The sequence below is a fragment of the Eublepharis macularius genome, chromosome 6 (genome assembly GCF_028583425.1).
Source record: "Eublepharis macularius isolate TG4126 chromosome 6, MPM_Emac_v1.0, whole genome shotgun sequence".
NCBI lineage: Eukaryota > Metazoa > Chordata > Lepidosauria > Squamata > Eublepharidae > Eublepharis > Eublepharis macularius.
This window is the reverse complement of record NC_072795.1, coordinates 23,135,496-23,162,764: the sequence shown is the minus strand read 5'-3', so window position 1 is coordinate 23,162,764 and position 27,269 is coordinate 23,135,496. Positions and strand designations below refer to the sequence as shown.

General features: G+C 43.7%; 2 protein-coding genes across 2 annotated transcripts in view; both read left to right on the top strand.

The window, feature by feature from the left end:
• The first annotated feature begins 928 nt into the window (after positions 1-928).
• On the top strand, positions 929-13,593 carry SAMD7 (sterile alpha motif domain containing 7). Its single transcript, XM_054982240.1, has 8 exons — positions 929-1,031; positions 2,435-2,561; positions 4,880-5,016; positions 5,881-5,959; positions 6,407-7,089; positions 8,312-8,433; positions 9,732-9,842; positions 13,321-13,593. Exons 1-8 carry the CDS (start codon positions 929-931, stop codon positions 13,591-13,593), a joined length of 1,635 nt encoding a protein of 544 aa, XP_054838215.1.
• A 7,596-nt stretch (positions 13,594-21,189) lies between these two features.
• The window catches only part of SEC62 (SEC62 homolog, preprotein translocation factor), a 31,588-nt gene continuing 25,508 nt past the window's right edge, over positions 21,190-27,269 (top strand). Inside the window, exon 1 of the mRNA XM_054983801.1 lies at positions 21,190-21,252. Coding sequence (XP_054839776.1) covers positions 21,217-21,252 — 36 coding nt within the window. The 5' untranslated portion in view covers positions 21,190-21,216. The remainder of the gene's footprint in view (positions 21,253-27,269) is intronic.

Sequence of the window (27,269 nt, the reverse complement as noted above, 5' to 3'; positions counted from 1 at the left end):
GTAGTCTAATACCATTACACCACTGAAAGTAGGTAGGTCTTTGCCCTGATGAGCAGGAGATAAGATTACAAACTCCAGGTTGGGAAATCCCAGGAGATTTGGGGGCGTAACCTGGGTAGGGTGGGGTTTGGGGAGGAGAGGGGTCTGTGAGCCAAGCTACAAGTGATGAATGACACCTGAACGGCAAGTGAACAGACTCACGTGTATTCCTCCCTGTTCACTTGCGCTCCACTTGATCACTACGTGAGTCTGTTCACTTGCTGTTCAAGTGTCATTCATCACTTGTAGCTTGGCCCTTAGTGGGGTATAATGCTGCAGAGTACACCTTCCAAAGCAGCTATTTTCTCCAAGGGAATTGATTTTAGTAGCCTAGAGAGCTGCTGTAATTTTGGGAGCTCTCTAGGGTCTAGAGAGAGACTATATGTGAGCCACATTCCATAATCTGGCAGCTCCCACCAAGAAGGTCTTCAGATGTACCTTTGATGTACTGGTGAGTAGATAGTATGTCCATGAATGCATTCACAGCGTTCCTCGTGGATTGTGCTGAGATGTGGGGAGGTAGTTCTTTAGATATGTAGGGCCTAAGCCATTTTAAACCCCTCTTTCTTCCTCTTATAAGACTAACAAAGTTTGTGGTAAAGTATGACCTTTCATGAGTCACAGTGCACTTCTTCAGATCGTGAAGAAGTGAGCTGTGGATCATGAAAGCTCATACCCTACCACAAATTTTGTCAGTCTTATAGTGGACTCATGCTCTTTTCTACGGCTACCCATCTTAATCACTTCCTCCTGTTGATTGCATTGCTCTTTACAACATACTTGTTGCGCTGTGCTTTATTCAGCTCCTGGTTTCTTTTATTTTTCTCTCAGTTCATTTCACTGATTTTTTTTCTGGAAGAACAAAGAGCCTGCTGCGTCTTCCTATAGCATGACTCCTCGGGATCATATCAGAAAGATGTCAATCCTTGGGGAACAAGGAAATTTGGAAGACAAACATTTATACCGGTTAGCAAGCGGCATGGCAACAGGAGGTAAGTTGGAATCAAGATGTATAGTTGAGAATTGGGGCTTGGTTGGGATGGGGGCTCATGGTCCTAAGCAGGGCTTTTTTTCTGGGAAAAGAGGTGGTGGAACTCAGTGGTGGAACTCAAGACCGCACAACGACGTCACTTTCAGTCAGCTGGAGCAAGGGGGGAGTTTTTCTCTCAGCGAAAATGGTCACATGGCGGCAGCATGGAGGGCAATCTAAACTCCCCTCTGTCTGGAGATCAGGGGGCAGGGCCACCGGCCATGTGATCATTTTTAAGAGGTGCCGGAACTCCGTTCCACTGCGTTCCCACTGAGAAAAAGCCCTGGTCCTAACAGTTCTATTCATTTCATTGTAAATAGATTGTAAGTTGGCTCTTATGAACCATGGGGAAACACATCTTTCCCTGGATGCTCCCCCAGCAGTCCCCCAGGGCCAATGAAGTGGAGTCTCATGGCCATGAAACAGGATGCTGGACTAGATGGACCAATAGTCTGATCCAGATGGGGTCTTCTTGGGGTTTTTTTTTATTTTAAAGCAAATTTTGCTTGCAGTTCATAGGATCTAACCTTTTGTTTCCTAATTGCATGTGTAGTATCAAATGTAAGTTATTACCTGTCTGTTAAAACACACACAGAGGTAAATATAATACAAAACATTCTGTGGAACTGAAAATCTTGCAAATTTTGATTTCTTCCATTGAAAGTCAACATACACAGTTTGTGTGGGTTTTTTTTTTGAAAAATTTTTATTAGGTGAGAATATTAATACATACAACTTTCAAATAACATCTCAATATCATTTTCCCCCACCCTTTCTATTATGTACTGGGTGGGGTAGGCCATGCAAGTGATTCAGCCTGGCAGTGACTTCAGCTCATAGTATAGTTTATTGTACAAGAGAATAATGACTGGCCCCGAGGGGGCCACAATATATACACTCCCAACTCCACCCCATATCCATAACAACCCAATAAGAACGTGGGCTTTAGGATCCTTCATTTGCATGCACTAAACAAAAGGCATCCTGTTTACTTGATTGCAATTGGCTCATGTCCAAGGAATAACGATTGGTTGCTGACATCCCAATTCCTGATAGGATTGGTTACCTTAGGAGCCTAGTTCTCCCTGAAGCTAGCTCAATACATAACACTTTCCCTCCCCCCTTTTTCAGGACTTCCAACAGCTTTCCAACCCTATATCTTAATCTATTCCTAATCTATCCCCTTTTTCTATAACTCATTATATCGTGTTTACATTCTACTTTGTTAAGCTAAGATCTATCTGTTAGCTTCAGATCTATTATTATTAACTTAAAATCTGTTATCTATTACTATCTGTTAACTTCAGATATATTTAAATTTAAGCTAACAATTAAATAAAATCAGTTTGTGTGTTTTTATGTTAGAATTACGGCAGCGACAAGAGATGGTCATGAGGAACCAGATGATGGCTGTAAACCCACAGCTAATGGGAGCAGGCCCCCAGAGAATCCAGGCAATTCCCTCACAGTTTGAGCCTCGGTTTGTGGAAAGGTATTCCTCTTTGACTTGGTCTGTATTACTGAACATGCAGGAAAAACATAAGCCTCTGCTACTGTATTGCTTTAGGAATATCTGAATTGGGACTCTGGGACTAAATCCTCAGACATGTAATTTATCCTCAGAAATTGTGGCCGTTTTCACACACCTGTTAATGTCTCTGGAAAATCGTGCAAAACTTGCGGCATGATGGCGTCTTCATAGCACCATTTCCTGTTTAATAGTGCAATTATGTCAGAAATCGCGCTATTAAACGGGAAATCATGCTATGAAGACGCCGTCGTGCTGTGAGTTTTGCACAATTTTCCGGAGGTTTTAGCCGTGTGAAAATGGCCTATCTGTTGGAGACCTGCTAAGAACTGGAGCCACAGAACTGGACAATGGTGGTGTGAATCTCCCTTCTTCTGCTGGTTCTTTGACTGAAATTGCGCCACCACCAGCCATAGATGCTTCAGCTCTGATAAGGAAAAGGCAGGTACCCTTACTGTGCAGGTCTTTTTTCCTTAGCTGGGCTACAAGCAGCCAAGAGAAGGTGTCAGTTTTAATGAGCAAAATGGTGCAGGCGTAATGGATTAAAAACAACAACAACATTTTCTCCAAATCATGGTCAGATCCACATTCTCTTCCCTTCCCTTCCCTCCCCTCCCAGAACAGCTACTTTTTGACACTAAATCACATGTTTTGTCATGGACCTCCAAAATTGCATGAAGTTGGGCCGTCAGTGTTAAAGCACAAACTTTGTGTGCAATTTTTTAAAAGGATTTTTAAAGATCTGGAAAAAGAACTACTGCCTGAGACCAATACCAGGCTAGGTGGCCCCATAGTCTGATCTGGCATGAGGCAGTTTTCTGTTTAATTGGTGTCCAAGAAAGTTTTCTGCAAACGTTCAGTCCGGCGTTTGGGGCAGGGATGACCTTGGTTACCCTGACTGATGATCTTCACTGGGAAAGTGACAGAGGCAGTGGGTCCCTGTTGGTTCTCCTGGACTTCCTGTAAACGTTTGATATCGTCAGCCATGGTGCCCTTCTGGAGGCTGTCTGGGTTTAGAGTGGGAAGCTCCGTGGTTCTGCTCTTACTTGGATGACCAATTCCAGAAATATAGCAAAGAGCACCTTTAAGACTAACCAACTTTATTGTAGCATAAGTTTTCGAGAACCACAGTTCTCTTCATCAGATGCATGGAGGGTATGAAGAAACTGGCGTGAGGGTGGTGAGGGGAGGGGGGAGTAGATCAGCTGCAAAAGTCATGAAAGAGGTGGAGTGCACAATCCAGGCTGGACGTGACCCCTCCCCTCCATAGCTGAATCTGAATAGAATGTCTGAAAGGCAGTTACTTCTGATAATGAGATAACCATCCAGAGTCTCTATTCAATCCAAGTCTGACTGAGTCAAATTTACATATGAATTCCAATTCAGCAGCTTCCTGTTGGATCTGCTTTTGAAATGTTTCTGTTGAATTATGGTCACCTAAGACCTGGTAGATTGAAGTGTTCTCCTACTGGTTTCTGGATATTGCCATTTTTGATATCAGATTTGTGTCTATTTATTCTTTTGTGCAGAGGTTGGCTGGTTTGTCCTATGTACAGAGCAGAGAGCATTGTTGGCACATAAGGGCATATATCACATTGGAGGATGAGCAGCTGTAAGAGCCGGAAATTGTGTAGTTGAGACCATTGGGCCCAATTCCAGAAAGGCCTGCAGGGTTACTGCTGCTCAGCATGGTGGCATTTATGCTATGGGGTCCTGCAGAGGTCAGTCTCATCTCCATGTTGGGATATGGAGCGAGATGCCACCAATATGCAGAGATTTCTCCCTGACGTCTGAGTTGGGTAGAGCTGTGGAGGTCTTGAAGAAATGGTAATAGGATAGATCACATCCCCAAAGGAGCAGATTTGTAGAGTGGGTTCCTAGCTAATGGTTGGAGAGACTCAGGTCTCTGCTGTGGCACATATTTTCAACTTTCACAGATATGCTTGCCTGCTATAGCAGTTCATCAAAAAGTGTTCATGGGTACAATTTTAAACTGTTGAGTACTGTTTTTATGCTATTTTTATGTCCCTATTGGGCCGTTGGATTTTTATGGTTTATTGTATGTCTGGTTTTAAACATTTTATCTTATTGTTTTCATGGGTTTATTGTTGTGTTGTTTTTATTTAGTGAGTCACCTGGAGCTGGTCTCTGGAGAGGTGGCCCATTCATTTTCTGAATAAATAAATAAAATAGCCTTCTGTTTACCGAAAATATGCTTTTTAAAATGCAGCAGTGTCCTGCATATTGTAACTGTATACTTTTTTTTTGGTCTACCAATCTAGAGATTTGTTGCCTCCCACTGAGATGCTAGCTCCAGCTGACCCAAGACAAATTCATGTCGCTTCTCATCTTGGTACTTCAGCCCCACAACATGCCAATATGGCAAACCTATTATCCAATCGTGTTTACCAAGGGCCAGGTAAGAGCCCAGTTTCCAAATTCTGGAAAGAGAGTGGCTGGCCCCACATGGCTCCAGTGTGCAAGAAATACATGTGCTGAGACAGATACTTTGGGCTCATGTGCTCTTCTCTACTATACGTTTGGTGTAGTGGTTAAGAGCGGCAGGACTCTAATCTGGAGAACCAAGTTTGATTCCCCACTCCTCCGCTTGAAGCCAAGCTGGGGGACCTTGGGTCAATCACAGCTCTCCCAGAACTCTCTCAGCCCCACCCACCTCACAGGGTGATTGTTGTGGGGATAATAATAACACACTTTGTAAACTGCTCTGAGTAGGCATTAAGTTGTCCTGAAGGGCGGTATATAAATCAAATGTTGTTGTTATTAACAATTACACACCTACATGAATTATCAGCGCAATCTGTAATGGTTGGTACTTTGTGTTCCCGACAGAAAACTGCCCTTATACTGCCATCTATGGGTGGCAGTGATACTATACACCTCAGTGTTCACAACAGGCTGGGGAAAGAAGCGGACCAGTATTCCAAACGTGGGTCATTGTATTATTCCATCCACGTACTAGAAATTCTTCATTAGTCACTGTAAGCTGCCAGAACATGCATGTATCTTTCCCATTGCCATTCCCTTGCCTTTAGTGCAATATAAACCATTCCACCTTGCCTTCTGGCTGGCCCAAAAGCTATGATGATGACATTGGGAATCCATAGGAAACAGAATATTCATAGCAACTCATCCCTGCCATTTCACACTATCCAAAGTATTTGTACTTTGCTTCTCCTGTTCATATGTATTAATCTACAGGTGCATGAGAAAACAATTCCACAGCGATATCTAATAATCTGTACTCCACCTACTATTTTTAAAGGATATAGTTTCCTCCAGCCAGAGCCCGTAGAAGCTGTGACCAGAAGGCAAGAATTGGTTCAGAAACAAAACATTGCCAGGTAAAATGAATACAACCTGTATCCTTGAGTTCAAAGCTGCTGTAACTAGATCCTGGTTTATTATCGTTTATTATCCAGACTTCACTGCAACCTTTCCCAAAACCTCTCAGCAAAGCAGGATTGAGAAAATTAGGGAAAAGCTTGGGAAGCCCTGGGAGGTGCATAAAAATGCTTCCCAGCAGCGCTAAACCCAAGCAGTTAGCTAGGGTTACCAACTCCGGGGTGGAAAATTCCTAGAGAGTTGGGGGCAGAGCCTGGGGAGTGGGGGGAGGTCATCAGGGATGTGATGCCATAGAGCCCACCCTTCAAAGCCACCATTCTCTGGACTCTGGAGATCAGTGGAAATTCCAGGAGAACTCCAGGCTGCACCTGAAGATGGCAACCTCTAACTGGCCTCCATCTCGGCTTATGCCTCTTCTCTTTGCTTCTGCCCTTTTCCTTACTTAGGATGGAGATGGAAATGAATGCCATTTTCCAGCAAAAAGAAATAGAAAAAGCTCATCGGAAAGGGCTGCTGGGCTTAGAAAGCCCTTTCCTGTACCACAGCATCCCAGCTAACCCAGTGGCTTTCCGTGGAAGGCACAGAGTGCCCGAAGGCCACATTCCAAATGAGTTGTTTGTCCATCGAGCCACCCTTGATGAACTTCACGGCAACACCATGCTGATGGCCACCAGCCCTTACCCACCTGTGGGCACTCTGCAAAGGGAGCGAGGCCGCCGGCCGGGCAGAAGAGCCGGGAATCACAAAGCAGCTGATTGTATTGCCAGTGGGACCAAGAGCCAAGCTGAGGATAAGGGCCTGGATCTGGCATCTGCCCCTGCTGATGAGGAGAAAGAGGACAAAAAAGAAGCTGAGGCGGAAATGCTGAGCAAACACGAACCAAGCAAAGCCCACGCAGAGCCAACTGCTGCAGCTGCCAAGGATGGCAAGGAATATGATCACGGCCTGAGAAAAACTGCTGCCAGCCACGAAGTGCCCAGCGAAGCACATGGATGCAGCAACGGGCATGAGAAAGATCCTGGCAATCCTTGCACAGCCTTTGATGAAAAGTATGTGTATCCGTCAGCATTCACTTTCTCTGCACTGCCGTATGGTTTCTCGGTACCCACCAATCCACTGCTATCTTCTGGTAAGTTAAGACTTTGCAGGTCAGTTGCACCACACTGCTGGGAGAAAATTTGGATTTCTGGTTTCAGTAGAGAACGATAATTTGAAGGTTTGCAGCCTTACGACAGATTATACATAATGCTGATGTCTCTTTCTAAACTCCATATGGGAACTTTTGAAGAGTTTAGATCTTGTTTATAGTAAAGAGCAGGGCTTTTTTTCAGCGGGAACGCGGTGGAACGGAGTTCCAGAACCTCTTGAAAATGGTCACATGGCTGGTGGCCCCGCCCCCTGATCTCCAGACAGAGAGGAGTTTAGATTGCCCTCCATGCCTCTAGAGCAGCGCAGAGGGCAATCTAAACTCCTCTCTGTCTGGAGATCAGGGGGCGGGGCCACCAGCCATGTGACCATTTTCACCAAGGCCAATTTAAACATTAAAAAACTCCCCCCTTGTTCCAGCTGACCCAAAGTGACGTCATTGTGCGGTCCTGAGTTCCACCACTGAGTTCCACCACCTATTTTCCCAGAAAAAAAGCCCTGGTGAAGAGCATTGTGATGCCAGTGGCATCATGACTAAAGATGTGCAGGAAAATGAAATGGCTGTGCAGCAGACAAAAGTTTTGCCCCCTCGACATTTGCAGGCACTGCCAGAAACATAAGGGCTAGAAACTTGATTTTTTTTTTTAAAAAAAGTGTTAAATTCTATGCTAAACTACACTGAAGATACATGTAACACAATTTCAAGAGATGCTTTTCCTCTTCATAACATACAAAGGATGGGAACGTTTGCAGCAGTAAATTGGGGATGGGGCTTATTTTGTGGGGGGAAGTGGCAGGAGGGAAAAGGAGCAACTCATCTCTTTCCAAGTGTGCTTTGCCAAGGACAAGCAGGTGATGGCGTTGTCTTAATCCTTGTTCCAGAGGAGTTAGCTGTGTTAGTCTGTAATCACAAAATAGTAGAGTCCAGTAGCACCGTTAAGACTGACCAACTTTATTGTAGCATCAGCTTTTGAGAACCACAGCTCTCTTCGTCAGATGCATCTGACGAAGAGAGCTGTGGTTCTCGAAAGCTGATGCTTCAATAAAGTTGGTCAGTCTTAACGGTGCTACTGGATTCTTAATCCTTGTTGGCATATACCATCTACTTTTGGTCTCAGTGCACCAAGTAGATTCATCGTATGAGCACTAAAGTTTATGACACTGCCAGCAACTGAATGCAAGACTTTTTTAAAAAATTCCCCTAGGGGCTTCCAGCCTGATTCTGAATGGAGAAGATGTACCAGCCGTTGAAGATATTCGCAAATGGGCCATTGAAGACGTTTACAATTTTATCATCAGCCTTCCAGGGTGTTCAGACTATGCACAGGTAGCCATAATCACTCAACATTTATTTTAATGTTTTGTTAGGGGATGTTTCTGTGACTTGAAATACTGAAAAGATGAGAATACATTCCAGCGAACAGCAAACGCATTGAACAGTACTATCCTAAGCTGTGTGACACTTTTCTAAGGATACTGACTTTAATGGACTCGGAATGTTATTAACTTGCTGTTAGTCTCATTGATTTCAATGAAAGACAACCGAGTACGTCTTTAACTCCACCACTGAAACGAATGGAACAGAAATGTATTTAACCCCGGCTGGATTTGGATGGTGCCCCGAGAGTAGTGCACATTTAGTATAAAATTAAATGACCATTTCAAAATATGTGCCATGGGATAAATGCTCCCACAGTGCCAAGAACAGAATTACTGCGTGTATACTTGCATTGTATACATTCCCTGAGATTTCCCAGAGCCTACCTATCACATTCCAGTGTGCAAAGGCCCCCATTTCCTGTCCAAAAAGGATAAGAGTTGATAGACTCTCATCACCGATATTATAAAGTTTGCTGTAATGCATGTCGACTGAATCCTCTTACAAGTCTCGGATGATGATGAAGCAGTCAGAACTGAAAAGAGGAACTTCTTAAGTGCTCAAGTAAGAAAGAATTTATTGGGGGAAAACAAGCTCCAGTTTGCTGAAGAGCCTGTGAGTTTCTCTACACGAGATGCCTCGGTGTGTGTTCGCCAAGTGTAAGGAGACGCAATGTTAGCCGGGAAGCATAGTTTAAAAAGACAGAATCAGCAGAGATCACTCCTCAGAGTATTGTCTGCTCAGATGGGCAGCTGCTCTCCAGGGTCTCAGCTAGAGAGGTCTTCCACATCACTTGGGACCTGATCCTTTTAAGTGGAGATGCCGGAGATTGAACCTGGAGCCCTCTCCATGCTCAGCAGATGCTCTACCACTGAGTCACAGCCCCTCCCCGAATACATGGGACAAACATGATTCGAGGCTAAAGATCTGGAATCCACTTTGGGAATCCTGTTTAGCTAAAATATCTGTATATTTTAAGCCAATGGTGAAAGACAAAGGCAGAACTAAAATTACTCTGTTTGCTTATTCAGTCCAACTTGCTTTTGCTTCCACCTTTGGTATTTGAAGAAGGGAGCTTTGACACTCAGAAGCTTATACCCTGAAAATGTTGTTGGTCTCTAAGATATGCCGCTGGACTCAAATCCTGCTGTTCTACTGCAGACCAACATGGCTACGTGCCTGAAATGACCTTTGGGATTGTTGCTACAATGTGGAAAACTTGAATATGCCTTCTTTTGTTGGATAAGGTATTTAAAGATCATGCCATTGATGGAGAAACCCTACCACTACTCACAGAAGAGCATCTTTTGGACACAATGGGATTAAAACTTGGACCCGCATTGAAGATTCGGTCTCAGGTATACACAAGCAAGCATACCATGTTAAACAAGTATATAGCACATGAACTTGTTGAATTTTTATTAACTTTCTCATTATGACTCTTACCACCAACCTGTCTTCAGGTTCTGCTGCCTACCTGTCCCCTGATAATAGATATGTAGATCATTGTCTTTAGAGCATTTTCACAAGTCACTGTGACATACAAAAGTGAGATTGGAGATAGACTTAAATATTCAGCAAGTGTGTACCTGACTCGGATATCATTTAACTGGAACAGTTAACCAATCTTCCTGCCGAACAGGAAAGTCGGTGTTTCTGTGTGCCTCATTTCAACTTTTTACTAACCCTTGCCCTCTCTTAGTGAATTGGGAATCTTTCCAACTCTGTATAAACACAGATCATCTGTTTTTGTGAACTATTTCATCCTGGTAGGCAGGAGCAAAGACTTTGCTTGTACCCTCTGGTAAGGTGGCACACAGAACAGATAGGGAAAGGAACAGAAGTGATAAGTATTTCATCAGCATACTGGGCGTATAGAAACCATTGATTCAAAGACCTCTCTCTGACATCTCTACTGTGTACAATGCGGATGGGGGACCCTGATATGCACAAGTCTGCTCATTCGCCTGTAAAGTAGGTGCCTCTTTTTCAATAAAACCAAAGCATGCAGGTGAGGGGTGCCAACCTTGCCGCACATTTTCCCTGTTGCACCCTGCTGTTTGAATCACATTTTTTCCTGCTGGGCTCCAGTACTGGAACTCAGCTAGCCTAGAAGAAAAATGCTGAAATCAACTAATCCCAGTGAAGTACTGTGGTGGGACAGTTTAATACGTGCTTGAGGATCCCGGGAAAGGAGCGAAAGACTAACTCACATGCCAGGTCTCATCTGCCTGTACCTTTTCTACAGATGAAAATTTTAATTGGCTATAACACAGAGAAGCTTTTCCTTATCTTTCTTGCAATCTGGGGGAAAGCAAGTCTTGGCCAAGGGGCGTCATCCATAAGAGTTTCCTCCCAACTGGGCGGGGGGCAGCTACACCTGTAAATGAGAGGCATGCTAATGGTTAGAGTGTTTGACTAGGATCTGGTAGACCCGGGTTCAGATCTCCACTCTGCCATGGAAGCTTGCAGGGTGACCATGGGCCAGTAACACTCTTTCAGCCTAACCTACCTCACAGGGTTCTTGTGAGGATAAAATGGAGGAAAGCAGAATGATGTAAGCTACTTTGGCTTCCCATTGAAGAGAAAGGTGAAGTATACATAAATAAATAATAAAATATAGATGATGATGGGGGGATTTGAGCCTGGGTCTCTCAGAGCCTATTCAAACACTCTAACCACTACATACTCTGTTTTTTGGCAGTGGCTGGGCAAATTATCTAGTGGTTGTTGCCTGGCCTGGCTCCTATGAGTCCTCCTTCAAAGGCTAAAACACCCTAGAAAGGGCCCTGCTCCCTCCTTTGACTGACAGAAACCAAATAATAAATAATAACTGCACTTATATACCGCTCTTCTAGACAGATCAGTGCCCCACTCAGAGCGGTGAACAAGGGTCGAATCCACATTCACCCATTACCCGCATGTTTATCGGATAACTTCCGTTTGCCTCCAATCCGCGATTTTTTCCTCTTCGTTCACATTCCTGCTTCCAATCCATCTTTCTCGCGCGTCCCTCCGGTCACACGGCCGCTCGAAAACCGTTTTGGGCGGGACCTTTTTTTCCCCGCCCATTTTTTTAATTTTTTTTTTAGCGCACTTTTCCGTTATTTTGATCTTGCCTTATAAAGAAACATCATTGAAGATAATGATGCCTCTCTTTCCCCCACTGACAGCACTGATGGCTCTCTCCTGTTTCTTTTTTGGAAATTGGGAAGCATGTGGGAAGCTTTCGTGGGCATTTCCTATGCAGGACAGTTCAGTGCCTGAATTTTACTGAAGTTTCACTTCCTTGGAGTGTCATTATTTTGATATTTCGTAATTTCGATATTACAGTAATATAAAATAAAAAAAATAAAAAACAGTTAAAAAGGAAGTTTCGCGAGTCCGTTCTGAGGATGGATTCACCCCAAAATGATTTTTCAAACTATCAGATTTGATTCAGAAACAGCATAATCAATAAATCCAAAGCTATGAAGTCAAAAACAGTCTTTTGCAGACTACGGAGCACTTGCAAGTTGAATCGGCCAATAGGAACTCTCAGAACGGCCAGAGAGACAGGAAGGGGGGTGGTTTTTTTAAAAAACCGCGTAAATTGTGCATTGGCCCGTTCACAGCCACCATGAAACTCCTGTTGAAAACCTGTGACCACATATTCGGGAGAAATGCGAATGAAATGCGTCTGTTTAATGAGGTAATGTGACCAGCACTCGGGATTGCGTGGGGAATGCGGGGAACATGCGACTTAGAATGAGTAATGTGGATTTGACCAAGGTCAGGGTCATTATTAGATTAAATTATTTAATATTAAATAATTAAAGCTTGAAGGCTGGCACTACTGTTGTGGTTGCCTAGCCACTGAGCCACTGAGGGCAATCATTTCTTAAAGCTATGGGCAATGTGTCTGTTATTGAGGGTGTGTGTGTGTTAAACCTCCCCAATGTGTGTTTGTTTTTTTAATATTTCAGTTTCCACAAACCTAGGGCTTTTTCTCAGGTTTATAGAGTGATTTGTTTTGCCTGTTCATGGCTGCAGTCTCCAGATTTAACTATCTACAGATGGGGCCTGTTATGACCCTTACTTTCTCTTGGGTAGATTTGGTCTTTAAGCCTTTTAGTCTTGCCCCCTCTTGGTAGATTGCTACCACCAGGATGGTTAATGGATAAACTTAGTATGAACCCGTGAAACTAGGTGCATTTCCATGACTTGAAAAATACAACATGTGAAATCCAATGGAATATTCTGAGTATAAATTAGGAACATCTACCTGGGAGAATGAAATGTAATAAATAACACATGAGAAAGAGCCACTTTCCTTGTTTCTCCTGTAGAAAGTTACTGCATACAGCCTCTGGTCCTTTTAAAGATCTGGAACAAATTCCTTTTAAAAAGTTATTTCACAAATAAGGTTTGACTGTCCCCCACTTTAGCTGTCATTTCCTCCAGCCTCATCTCATAGCTACTGCCCCATGATTCTCTGCCCCCTAAGCGCAATGCCCATCAGGAAGAAAGATTTTGGGTAGGCTATAAAATGCACACACACACACACCCGGCCGCCTACCAGGAACTGTATCAGAGCACTTCAGTAGAAGTGCAGCTAGCAGAGATTAAGAGAGAAGGGAATAAGTGCAAGGCATCCCTGATTATTGTGTCTACCCAGGCTCTGATTTGCTCCCATGGAAGGTCTTGGATCAACCAGAGCTAGAAGACCCTGAAGACACCTTCCCATCAGCTGTGTGGATAATTGGCTATCAGGTTCAGATTTAAGGTTAAACTAGGCATCTAGTTCAATTAACATATTTGAAATAATCATAACTGTAATTGCTTATCTCTCCAAAGGTGTCCCGGCGCTTGGGCAGCCTGTTCTACATGATGAATCTTCCTTTGTCTGTGTCCGCACCACCTGCTACAGGCAAGCCTCCCGATCCTCCCCAGGAGATGGCATCTCCTCTTCATTGCAACAGTGCTGGTGATATTCTGGGCAGTCCTTGCTCTCAAGATCCAGAGGCGTCAAAGACAGTAGAGCAGATGGTTGCAGAAAGCAGAGAAAATCCATCTGATTTAGGCGGCGCTCAGACTGATTTCCAGATGATCAGCTATCCAAAAAACTGAAGCTGTTCAGGCAGCAGAACTTGCAATATGACAAAGAATCTCAGTGGATACCGAACATGCTTGTAAAACTTGGAAACATTAAATGACCACTGCTGAATACAGTTTATTAAAAATATTTATTTTTTTAAAAAAGGATTTAAATGAATACATTGTGCAATTAATTCTAAGTGCCATCAATTTAGTAAATATTAATACTAGAGATGGGCATGAACTGAAATACGAACCAAAGTTCATCACGAACTGGGCTGGTTCACAAACCAACAGTTCGTCAGAGCCATTTCTGATGAACTGCCACAAACTTTAGGCCAGTTTGTTTGATTCGTATTTCGATTCATCACTGCAGACAGCCTAGCGCCAATCAATCAGTTTCCTAGGCAATAGAGGGGTGTGTGCTTTCTGCAGACCTCCTGCTGCCCTGGAAGAGACGTTTTCATGAACCAAATGATCCAGTTCGCAAACTGGGGCAAGTTCATGAAAGTTCATGGTTCGTGAAACACAACAAACCTTGAACCACATGGTTCAGCATTTTCCCGGTTTGAGCCCATCTCTAATTAATACATAGAAACATACATTTAGAGGATATGAGGATACTACAAGGCCAAGGCTGCGATGACTCTCCTCTGCTTCAACAGCTTTCTTCTTTCTGTCTTGGCTATTTTCCTGGATTGCAGACAATGAGAAGAAACAAAAAGTTCAAGTGACTCATTCCTCTAGGCACATAATTTTACTGAGTATTTGAACCCATAATAGCAGTTAACTGATATTCAGAATAGGCATGGTTAGAAACATTGTTTGGGATCCAAACGTGCTCTTCTGCTGGCAAAATAGCACCTGTACTAGCAGAATAGCCCTTATATTGGGACAGGAGGGGTGATTTTTGCTGATTTCCTCCCCTTCTTGCCACAGAACCCCCACTTTGTCCACCACGAGGGTCTCCTTACTTCATTTCATGGATTTAATGGGAATCTCATTGCATGAATTTCATTTATAATATTTTATACGATAAAATACAATACAAATACTGCAGTGTGCCTGATAAATAATAGCCTATAATTCTAAATAATGCCACTGATAACAAAAAGAACCACAATAGCAACAATAGTAATATAAAATCCATTCATCTGTAATCACTAACTACATTCAGGGGCTGAATCCACACTTACCGGCATAGCGCGAAACAGTCGAAATGATAGCGCCTTCCTGGCACGATTTCTGACGTCATCGTGCTACTCGTGGCGCGATAACATCAGAAATAGTGCCAGGAAGGCACTATCGTTCCGACTGTTTCGCGCTATGCCAGCAAGTGTGGATTCAGCCAGGGGCTGGGGTTGGGGGGCAGGGAATTCCTTGACTCCAGCGAGGGAATGGCAACTCTACATGGAAGCTTGCTGGGTGATCTTCGGCCAGTTGGACGTACTCAGCCTTAACCAATCTTGCTGGATTACTGTGAGGATTAAATGGAGAGGAGAACATGCACATCACTCTCTATGTGTAAGATGCCATCAAGTTGCAGCAATAGGGTTTTCAAGGCTTTGTATTGCAGTCCTAAGCAGAGTTACTCCAGTGCTTAGAATGTTTAGTATTACACCAAATAAACTGGTGACATGTGTAACTCAATGAACAATTGTAGAACCATTGAAAAAATGAACTGCACTGGAATGAAGCAAGGTACACTGCAATGAAGACATATCCAGATTCGGTTTTGCTTTTTTGATCTTGCTTTTATTAATGAAAATTTGTTCCATAGGAAGATTCATAAACTGTTAAAGATGTCAACAAGTGGACTCTTGTTTCTTTGGAATAGCTGCAGTAGCATAGTAATTAAGTGGTTGGGTTGTGAATCAGTGTTCTGCTGGTTTGAATCCTGCTACTGCCATGAGCTTAGCAGGTGGTCTTGCGTAATCTGTCTAGAAGAGCAGTATATAAGAACTGTTGTCATTGTTACTATCATCTTACTAAGTATTTGAACTACTGCATGTTTCTGCAATGTGATTTCGTTTCTTTTATATGCAGCATTGATGTATTTTTCAGATATGTAAATATGTTTTTAAATGGCTGAGATTGACAATGGAGGACGATTGCAATATTTGTCTATAGCCTTGTATGGCATGCACATCCTCAGGTTGTTTTGCTTTCTTTCAAGAATGGGATACATCTCAGTATCAAGAGGTCAGCTTCCTCGGTTTCCTACCTGCCTGCACGGCAGAAAGGAATAATGGCAAGATCAGGGCTCATTTCGAGGGGGAATGCACAGGAACGCAGTTCCGGTAGTTCTCCAAAGAGGTCACATGACAAGTGGCCCCACCCTCCTGACTCTCAGCCATTTTGGGCCCATTTTGGCCTGGATTGGGGCCGAAATGGCCCAGATTGGGCCTCTGACGGGTGGTGGATCACTCTCCCACTCAGCAGCAGCCCGATCCTGACCATTTTCAGCCCCTTTTTGCCATTTTGGGCCCAATTTCGGCCCTGAATAGCCAGGATTGGGTCCAAAACAGCCAGGATAGGTGATGTTAGGTGTGGCATATGCAAATCAGTTATGCTAATGACACACTTCCAGTGATGTCAAGGGGCATGGCATATGATAATGAGTTCCTCCAGCCAACTCTGGGTTTAGAAATTCCAGGAGATTGAGGGAGTGGAGCCTGGAGAGGGTGGGGTTAAGGGAGGGGAGGGACTTCAGTGGAGTATAATGCCATAGAATCCACCCCCCCAAAGCCTCCATTTTCTCCAGGGGAACTGATCTCTGTAGTCTAGAGATCAGTTGTAATTCTAGATCTCTTGGAGACTCACCTGGAGGCTGGCAACCCTAGCTCCAAGGGTTGTTTTGGTTCTGGGGAGGTGTTACTTTCTAGGGAATGAAGCTTGAGAAGCAATTTGAAACTAATGAATTCTGAACTCAGTGGATTTGGGGGCCTATAAGCATGTACTTAAGAACTAGAATGCCTCTAGCTTAAGATCACATCAGTACTCCTTCTCACACACATTCTATGCAAATACACACAAGCCCATCCTTCTGACTAGTCCTCCCCTATAAAGCCTCTTATCAGCCACAGGTACAAAAGGTATGTATTTACTTTGCCTCAGTGCAGCAGGAAGCAGAAAAGTCAAATCTCACTGGCTCCTAGAAAGCTACCAAGCCTTGCTTATGTGTAATGGATGACTACATATTATTTACTTCATTTATACCCTGTCTTTCTACCCAGTCGGGACCCACAGCACCTTAGTTCTCTTCTATATTTTATCCTCACAGCAACCCTGTGAGGTAGGTTAGGCTGAGAGTGTGTGACTGGTGCAAGGTCACCCAGCAAACTTCCATGGCAGAGTGGGGATTCAAACCTGGGTCTACCAGATACTAGTCCAATAATCAAACTACCACACTACACGGGCGCTATACGTGGCAGATTGTGGATCTCACTTCTTAAGGAGTTCATTTTGCATCTATTCAAGACATTAACTCAAAACACAACTTTGGGGCTAACTATTATACACATTTTAAGCTTTATTATTTACTGGTTCTGTTAAGATTGTTCTGGAATTTTGTTTTCATCTCTTGATGTTGTTTCTGTTATGTATTGTGGTTTACTGTGAGCTACCCTGTGGATCCACAAACAGGAAGAATACAAATCCTCTTTCTAAAAAAGCACTTTTGAACCTGAATTTTCAATGCCCAAGCTAGATAGATCCCTCCCGAGTCTGTTGGATATTAGTCAAGTATTTGAGTAAGTTTTTGTAACCACTTCCCCAACAGTTGCTTCAGTTAAGACCTGCAGCTCTTACCTCTTTTGAATGCTTTTTGCTCAGCGGATAGTACATAATTTCCAAAATATAGTCATTACAACAAATGAATTATAGTATATACACACTGGGATATTATATGACGCTGTAGAATGGAGTAAGAACTTTTCTTGATTTGCCTTTGTAACCCACTTTCAGCATTACGGTATGTCATGCCTTAAACAGTTTTTTTGATTTGCATTCTTCTCCAGTTCTGTAATTCTAGTCCCACCACATTGTTTATCGGAAGTCTTTGCTGTCTGATAGAATTGCTTTTATATTTTGTAATCTATGTTGAGTAAGACTACCAAGCTCCAGGCCAAAAGCTATCCTGAAATTAAAACTGGTCTCCAGACTATGGGGAAAATATATGCTTTAGAGGGGATCTCTTTGGCATTATACCCTGCTGAGGTCCCGCCTCCCAACCCCACCCTCCAAAGGCTCCACCCCCACATCTCCAAGAATTTCCCATCTTGGAGTTGGCAACCTTAGCCTTGAGTCCCATTGAGAAAGGCAAGCTATAAATGAAGTAAAATCTGCAATAATGTTTCAGCATATACAAATGTTAGTTAAAATCCTTTCAAAAGTCATCAGGAAAGTTTTCTTCTTGATTCTCTTTAGAAAGTTTGGCCAGTTCATCTAGGATGCCATTCCCATGCCTAGGGCAGGGGATCCCCTGCTCTCACCCTCCCCACTTACTTGTCCAGTGGGGGGTGCACGCTTCTCAAGGTGCCCAGCCTGGGCAGCACAGTATGCCCCCGGGCAGCACAGCATGCTTCTGTGCCCACAGCAGCCCAATTCAAACCAAAATGTGCCCCACAGCAGGCCGATTCAGCCCCTTGGTGAGCGTGGGAGCGCTCCCAGGCTGCCGTTTGACTCGCATGACGATATCACTTCCCGGAAGTGATGCCATCGCGCAAGCCAGGAGCATGCACGTGCACTGTACTTGCAAGAACAGGCACAGGCACAGCAAGAACAGGCACAGGAACACAGCAAGTTAAGTGCCGGGCCCCCAATCTCCTGTCAGGGGAGTCAAGGGACCTGGCAACCCTAAGTTCATCACAAAACCAAGAGAATTCATAGAAAGTAAATATTGCTTTCTCCAGAGAAAGATGTAGTGCCACAATGGAGTATTTTTTATTCACCCCACCTCTGCAACTGCAGTCATGTTTGATAACCATATACACAGTGGAAAAGCAGGCAACACTTCTGGACACCTCGGTCCTGGGATGTCACAGTGCAGTTTCTGCTTTCATGACTGGCACAGTGAACAATTAATTTCTAGGATGTCTTTCTCAAGAAGAGTTACAGCTGAGTAGCCATCAAAGAATTGGCCTTTTGTAGACTATGCACTGATCCCATTTCTACAAGAAATGTTTTTTTAAAGATGTAAGGCACAACATGTCAGTAACGTAACATTATTAGTGGGTTTTTTCTCCTATGTTGATTTCTTTCTGTTGAACACTTTTTTGTTACATCTCTGGAAGATTTGCCAAAATATACATTCTTTAGGTCATTAAAAAACTATTTATTTACATTATTTATAGCTTGTCTTTCTCACAGAGACTCAGGGTAGATCACAAAATATTTTTAAAAATGCAATCAACAGCATAAGCCACCAAAACAATGGTAGAGAAAGTAGATAGAAAACACCTTTTTCCCCATCTAGAACTCAGATTGCACACCCAATGAAGGACTAATTCTGAAAGTGCCATAAAATGTAGTGAGGACAGATGGCTTCGAAACAGGATTAGCTAATCCAAAATCTCTGTGCTCCATTTTTGGGTGCCCGCGTTTATGGTGAGATTACTATGTTTGAATTTCCACTCTGCTATGGAATCTCACTGGGAGACCTTTGGCCACTCACTCTCTCTGTAGCTTAACCTACCTCCATAAAATGAAGAAGAGAATGACTATCCTGTTTAGGGTTTAGGTGGGGGCTTGTGATCTCCCACAATTACAAATGACCTCCAGATTACAGAGATCAATTCCCCTGGAGAAAATGGCAGCTTTGCAGAGGGGACTCTGTATCATTATGAGCTGCTAAGGTTCTTCCCCTCCCCAAACCCTAACTTCCCCACACTCCACTCCCAAATATCTAGGTATTTCCCAACCTGGAGTTGGCAAGCCTAACCCCGCTTCAAATCCGTGTTCTGCCATGAAACTCACGGGGTGACTTTGGGGTAATCTCTCTCAGCCTGATCTACTTCCAGAAGAGATAGATATCTTGTATTGTTCAATTACATTGTTTTTGTATTTTGTAAAGAGTCTCAATGAGAAAGGTGGACTATAAATAAAATACACTTTGAGGATAAAATGGACAATGGGAAAGCAATACTTTAAGCTCCTTTAGGTGCCCACTAAGGGAGGGTAGGAAGCAGGATATAAATACTGGCCTCGCACAAAATCCGTAACAAAAAACAAAACCCATGTAATACCTTTTTTCAGGGCCAACCAAAATGACAGAAAACGTGCAAGCTTTGAAGCTGACCAGAACTCTTCAACAGACCTGATGTTATGAAATTTTACCACACACACACACACAAAAATAGAGGTAGAAAAAAGCACATCTTTAAGACCGTATTTCTTAAAGCCTAGACTTGCCAGCATATGGTGTGAGATACTGGCAGGCTTGTGGATGTATTTGATGGTGGTGTTCCTGAACAGTGAAATCCTAAACTGATTTATTCTGGTCTGAACTCAATTGGTCCCCCCTCATTGGCAGTCTTCAAGGAGCAGCTGGAGGAATACTTGTTGGGTATGCTTTAGGCTTTTCCTGCATTGGGCCTCCAGGAGGTTGGACTAGATGGTCTGTAAGGCCCCTTCCAACTTTATGAGCCTCTCATTATTAGAAAAACAAGGCTCAGGAAAGCCCAAATGTCGAACGCAGGCCAGAAACATAGTTCCCTTTGCTGAGGGCAGAAGGACGCACTTGGTCATCTTTCTATTAATGTGTTATATTAATATAAACATTATATTATAAATTTAATATTTTATTTTAAATATAAATATTATGTCTGACATAACTTTAAATTGGTGCAAAAGGAATGGTTAATTGGCCAAACTGGAAGAAGTCTTCCCTAGACTGTTCCCAGCCCGTTAACAAATCCCTCTCTCTTTTTTTGGCTGAAATTGGGCATCCATAAAGTAGGGGGGCAAGTTGTAATTAGCTGTATTGGGGACCACCTAAACCCCAGAAATAAAAAGAAGCAGCGTAACCTGCCGCCACAAAAATAGAGGAGGGGGGGACGGTGCCTTTTTTTAACTTGTATCCCGCTTTTCTCCCTCGGTCAGAGCATTCAAAGCGGCTTAGAACACAGTTCTCCCCTCCTCCATTTTCCCACAACAACGACCCTGTGAGGTAGGTCGGGCTGAGAGTGTGCGACGGGCCCAAGGCCGCCCGACGAGCTTCCATGGCAGAAGCGCGGACTCGAACCCGGAGCTCCCAGATCCTCGCCCAGCGTTACTATCCACTACGCCACCGCCGGCTCTCACGTGAGACAGTCTTCCGCTCGCTTGAAATAAAGGTGGGATTACGGCTCAATAAATAGAAGCAGCCAACTGGCCAGTGGGGGTCGATGATGCGGTGGCTCAAGGCCCAACTAGGGCTGCGTCGCTATGACAACCAAGAGAGTGAAATCATCGGCCTCCCCTTCGTGAGGAGAATCAACGGCCGCTTAGGCGTCCCTTTCCCGAGGGGAATAAGCCAGACAGGCTGCTCCTTCGCCCCCTCCCCTCGCCCTCCCTTCAGTTACATAATGGCTCCCGCGGCCTCTCGCGAGGTTGCCGCCCCTCCTTCCCCCTCCCCCGGCTCAGCCCCACGTCACCGGGAGACCAGACGGGGACAACATGGCGGAGCGGAGGAGGCACAGGAAGCGGATCCAGGTAGCGCGGCGCTTCTCCCCTCGCGGCCCCGGCCTCCTCCTCCTCCACTCCCGCCGCCCTTCCCCAGCGCTCGCTTTCTCAACCGCCCGCCGGGAGCCACGTCTCCCTCCCCTCTCGTCTTCTCCTCACCATCCCCATCCCGCCTCCCTCTCGTTCCCCTTTTCGCCTGCCTGGACCGCCCCCCCCCCGTTGGCACAGGGCCCGCCGCCACGTCACTGCGGCGCCCCCGTTTCCTCTTTCTCTCCCTGGCTGAGCACCTCAGTTCTCTCTCCAGGCAGAGCAGCCGGCCTCCAAAAGCCAGCCAGCCCCTTCGCTTAGCGCAGACGAGGACCGTCAACGCAGGATCTGGTGCGGCGCCTCAGACGCAGATGAGCAAAATTCGGGTCCAGGAGCACCTTAAACACGAGTCGATTTTCAGGAGAAAAAAGCAAGAGTCCAGGAGCACCTATAAGGCGAGCCAAATTTGTGGTAGCGTGTGAGCTTTCGTGAGTCACAGCTCACTTCAGATACAGCTAGAATGTGAGTCTGTCTGGACTCAGAGGGACTCCCATTCTAGCTGTATCTGAAGAAGTGAGCTGTGACTCACAAAAGCTCATACCCTATCACAAATTTGGTTCGCCTTATAGGTGCTCCTGGACGCTTGCTTTTATCTACTGCTACAGACAGAATAATATGGCTACCCGTTTAGATTTTCAGGATATGAGCTTTCGAGAGTCGAGATCCCTACGTCAGATGCACAGATGTGCACCCTTCTACATCCTTTATTTAGTTATTTATATTCCATTTATATTTTGCCTTCCCCACATCAGCAGGCTCAGGGCGGATTAGCTTCAGTGGGCTTGGGAGAGGGTAACAGAGCTTCTTCCCTGAAAATCTTGCTGTTCTTGAAGGTGGTCCTGGGCCTGAATCTTGCTGTGTTAAATTAGAAGAGCAGGGCTCGAGTCCAGTTCCACTTTAGAGACCAGCTAGATTTCCAGGGAATTAGAGTCAAGAGCGCTGTTCTCTCAAAATCTCATGCCCTGGAAGTCTACTTGGTCTTGAAGGTGCTCTTGGATGTGAATCTTGCTCTTCTACTCCAGAGCAACCCAGCTACCCACCTGTATAGAATGAAGATCTGGCTGGGGCTGAAGGCACCTTAAAGACCAACTAGAGCTTTGGCTCTCCTCTGGATATCTGGTTGGTCTTTAAGGTTTTGCTAGACCCAAATATTAGATTTCAAGCTATGAGCTTTTTAGAGTCAAATCACAGTAACAAGCATGACCCTACAGCACCAAAATGCTCCCCCTCCCCAGCTAGCATTTCTAGCCAGTTCTCTGTGAGCAGCACATACCATTCCTCTTTAGCATTCTTTTTCTGTTTGCCTTGTACATAGGATACATTTTTGTTCATTAGCTTCCATCCTGAGATAAAGCCTTTTTGACCTTCCAAGGGCTTTCTCTTTCATGCTTTCATACCTTGGAAATGTACTGGGCTTTAAGGTGCTACTGGACTTGAATTTTGCTGTTCTACTGCAGACCAACACAGCTACCCACCTGAAACTGGGTTTAGGATGAAATGGTTAAAAGCATAGCCCTACAGCGTCAAAATGTACGCCTTCCATGTTCTCAGCCAGGATTTCTGGACAGGCCTCTGTGAGCAGCAGTACCATTCCTTTCTTTCTTTAGTATCCTTCCTTTGTTTGCCATCACATGGAATCCATCCTGACATAAAGCCTTTCCTACTTTCCACCTTCCAATGGCTTTCTCTTTCATGCAGATAGTTTCAGGTGGGAGTTGTGTTGGTCTGGTAGAAGAGCAAGTTTCTGGTCCAGTAGTGTTGGTCTTTAAGGTGCTACTATTCTTGCTCTTTTTTTGCTGTCATTTCTCCTTGCAATTTTTTACTGCAAAGCTCAAGAGGATGTGAGTCCATTGGTACATTTAGGGGTATAATGTGGGAAGGGATCTTTGATTCTTGAAAGCTTATGCTCTGAAAATCTTGTTGGTCCCTAAGGTGCCACTGATCTCAAATCCTGCTGTTGTACTCAGCTACCTACTTTGAAACTATCTGCAAAGCTCAAGTTTGTCTTCAGTTATAATCCTTTATGACACCTCTGTACTATTCCTGAGGGTTCTAGGGTGTTCAGTTGTCATCAACAGCTGAGGGAAAGCAAGAGATTCCAGCTCATAAAGGGTTGGGTATCTGCTGCTGTAAATGGCTTCCTTCCATTTTTATTTTTCCCATATCTCCTTACATATCAGTAAAACAGAATTCCAGTGACAGTTTAAAAACCAACAAAATTTATTTCTGCATACAGTTTTGTGAGCCAGAGTTAACTTCATCAAATGGATTGTACATCTTCAGTGTATCTCATTAAGTGAGCTCCAATTGAAGGAAGTTTGTTGGAATAAACTTTGTTAACGTTTAAGGTGCCGCAAGGATCCTGTTCATTCCTTCAGCATTAGACTAGGATGACTACCAGACTAACATTTGGGACTGTCTCCTATTATCTTCCCAACATCTACTTTCTGTCATATTGTCTCACGTCTTGCCTAGGTAGGTCTGCCTTCTAGGCATGCCCCATTGTTCCACTGGGCCAGAGAAGCATCTTCCTTCTGCAAGATTTTGTTGCTTAATGCATCCTCCTCCATAGTAAACTCATTATCTTACAACTCTTCATCTCTAGCATGAAGGAATGTCTGTTTCACATTCACAAAAAATACAGGTTTGACATGGATGCATAATTGTTCCTACATTCCACATATACAAGAATTGCTTATTTGGTGAGCAGAGTCCACCTGCCATTTAATTACTTCTATTCTTTGAACCTTTTCTGTTTCATATTAGTACATGCCACGCCAGTGAATCTGAATAACACCTCTAGCTCAGCCCTGCCAGTTCTAGCATGCTTGTTCACCTATTCTGTTACCTGCATTCACACCTCTCTGAACATCTTCATGCATATGTCTTCGTTCACACCTAGAGTCTTTCTTCTCAGATGTCGTGACATGAGTGAGTCACTTTTCTGCAGTCAACTGCAGTAATTATTTTTTCTTTTTCTCCTGCTGGAGAGGGAAGTTTTTCTCAGTTCAAGCCCCAAGTGCTGTAGACCCAGCTGCCATATACTGCACATTTTGTATCACTCCTACCTGTGTTTTTACTTCAGCTACAGTGAACAAATTTCACATCAATCTAAGGGTCCTGAATACTGATGATGTATTTCGGAGAGGGGCTCGTTCCGGCTGAAATGATAAAACAAAGGCTCTTTAAAAACTTGTTTCCTCTCACATATGACTCAAGTAGGGATAGACCATAACATTCTATGTTAATTAAATAGCAGTGGTTTAGTGTATGTGAGATCTTATTTTGCAAACTTCACCCTCCGTTACTGACTCGTGTAGGTTGGTGGTACACAAAAGTAATGCTGTACATTTTTAACAGTATAATATTATGCTAAATGCTAATGTAAATGGTTAATATTTCATGTCTGTGTGATTTATAATATATCAAGCGATATATAGGAAATGTATTATTAACTAGTCTGAACTAGTATTTATAATAAATGTATTATTAACTAGTCTAACTTTACTGAAGCTCAAGTTGGATCCATGATTTGGAGGAATGTGCTGTGGACATGCATGCTCACCCACCCCCTTTACATGTTCCTTCTTAATGTCCTGTTTAGTACTAACTGTACTGTGTCTGATTAACAGTGCAGTCCTACGCACAGTTACACCCTTCTAAGTGTGTTGAGGTCAGTGGGGTTAGAAGCCTGTAACAGTGCTTTAGATAGCTCGATAAATGTAGTACAGATCAACAAACTATGGTTAGCACTAAATAGGAAACTGAGGGTGAAGTTGCAAGTCAGATCAGAGGGAGTGTGCAAGTCTGTGGCTAGTTCACAGTCTTCCAGACCATAGTTGGGAGGGTTATCTGAACTGAGCCAACATAGGGATATACTAAATCTTCTGTATGGGAAAGGTCAGCTCACTGGTTTGCATGGAAAGAGAGGAGCTTTACAGTCCATTCCAATAGCAGATTCCTCTCACACTGTAGCTGCACCATAGCCAAGAGCTTTCACTGTGTGTGTGTGTGTGTGTGTTTGTGCGTATGTTTTTGCTAGAGGAGAGATGGCGCAGTTGTCATCCTCTTCTTCCTTTAGGATCTGCCCTGGTGTTTCATCTAACATCAGTGCAGAGCCGACCTGAGGATGTTGGATGCTGTCAAAGCCTTTCAGGTGTGCATTTGTTCTTGCAACGTGGGTACACCCTCTTGATAAAGCCTTTTCTGATCATAAATTGCATGCAATTACATGATCTCAAGTATTCTGTAATTTCAGCATTGTACTGGCATGTACAGGGTAATCTCCCTCTCTTCCCTGCCCCCCAACACATGCAAGAATTATATAAAAGAATAATATGCTGTTGAGTTGCAACCAAATCAAGGCAATCCCAACAATGAGGTGTTCAAAACAGGTCACAAACAAGCAACCCTCTCCTTTCTTGGTCATGTCCCATTCAAGTACTGACTGTGGCAAACCCTGCTTATCTCTCAGGCTCTGATGAATTTAGGCAAAACTGGGCTAATTGGGCTGCTAAGAATTATGTAGATATCCTGACCTGGATAGCCCAGGTGAACCTGATCTCATCAGATCTCAGAAGCTAAGCAGGGTGGCCTTTGTTAGTAAATGGATGGGAGACCTCCAGTAAAGACCAGGGTTGCAGAGAGGCAGGCGAAGGCAAACCACTTCTGTCAGTCTCTTGCCTTGAATACCTTGCCAGGGGTTGCCGTAAGTTAGATATGACTTGAGGGCACTCTCCACCACCACACCTGGCATATATAGGCTTCCTGATTCATGCCAGCGCTAGGGCAATTCTGCAGATTCAACAGGAATTTATACATGAAACTTCCATTCACTCTGCAGTAAAGTGCAGAACTCTTGCCTGCTTAGGAGCTCCCTGTTGCTTGCTTTATCAGAGCTTCTTCCCATGCAGTTTCTGTATCCAAGTGAGCAAATCTGGAACTTATGCCAATTAAAAAAAATACTGAGTTTTCTCCTTTCACTCCCTCCCAAACGTGAGACACCTCTCTGCCCCATCTCCTCATAATTTTAGTTATTGGTGAAAATAAAGATGTAATTTTTTCCCATCCAAGTTCATAGACCACCTGAAAACTATCCACAGACTTCTTGAGGGGGTTTGTGGACCCCAGGTTAAGAACCCCTGGCTAGAAGACTGACAGTGCAATCTTAAAAACACTTTCCTGGGAGTTCAACATATTGAATAAACCTGAGTAGGATTCTGCTTAGGGTTCCTGGCTGAGTTAGTACCTGCATGGTAGCCTGTCCTTATCTCATTTAAGCAGTGCTGGAAAGAACATGACTGGCACTTAAAATAATGTCATATATTGCTTTAAAAGTTTGTATTACAGCAATACTAAAATTGTTTGAATAACTTAGCATTTCAGAACCAAATGTTTACATTTTAGCCATATAATAAAATCCAAGTTTGTTGAATTTTATATATTATGAAATTCTTTAGTTAATTATATTATCCAATTAAATTGTAAAGATGTCCCTGGTATGTCGTCATGTATAAACATTCCTGTTGTGACTGCTTTTTGAAATTGGATTAGTGTCACTGTCTAATGTGGCCCTTTGTAATGTGCAAGAAATCTGGGCTTTCTATAATTAATTTCCTACCTCCAGATGTTTTGATGTGCATAAGACTCACCTCCAGTGTCTTAGTGCATATGAGGGAATTAATGCTTCTAGAGTGTTTCATATAAATATGCATATAAAATGCAAAAATTCTTACCACCATCTTTCTCTGATTCTCATGAAACTTTTGGTATGTATCAACACAGACCTGGAAATGTTTAAGTGGCAAAACAGTGCAGAGAGATATGAGCAATATTAAACTGCAGTCTTTTGCGCACTTATTTGGGTAAAGCCTCATTGTGCAGAGTGGGATTTTGCTTCCCAGTAAACATCGATGGGGCCTGGTCTCATGCTATCTGATAAGAGAAAGCAGTTAATGCCC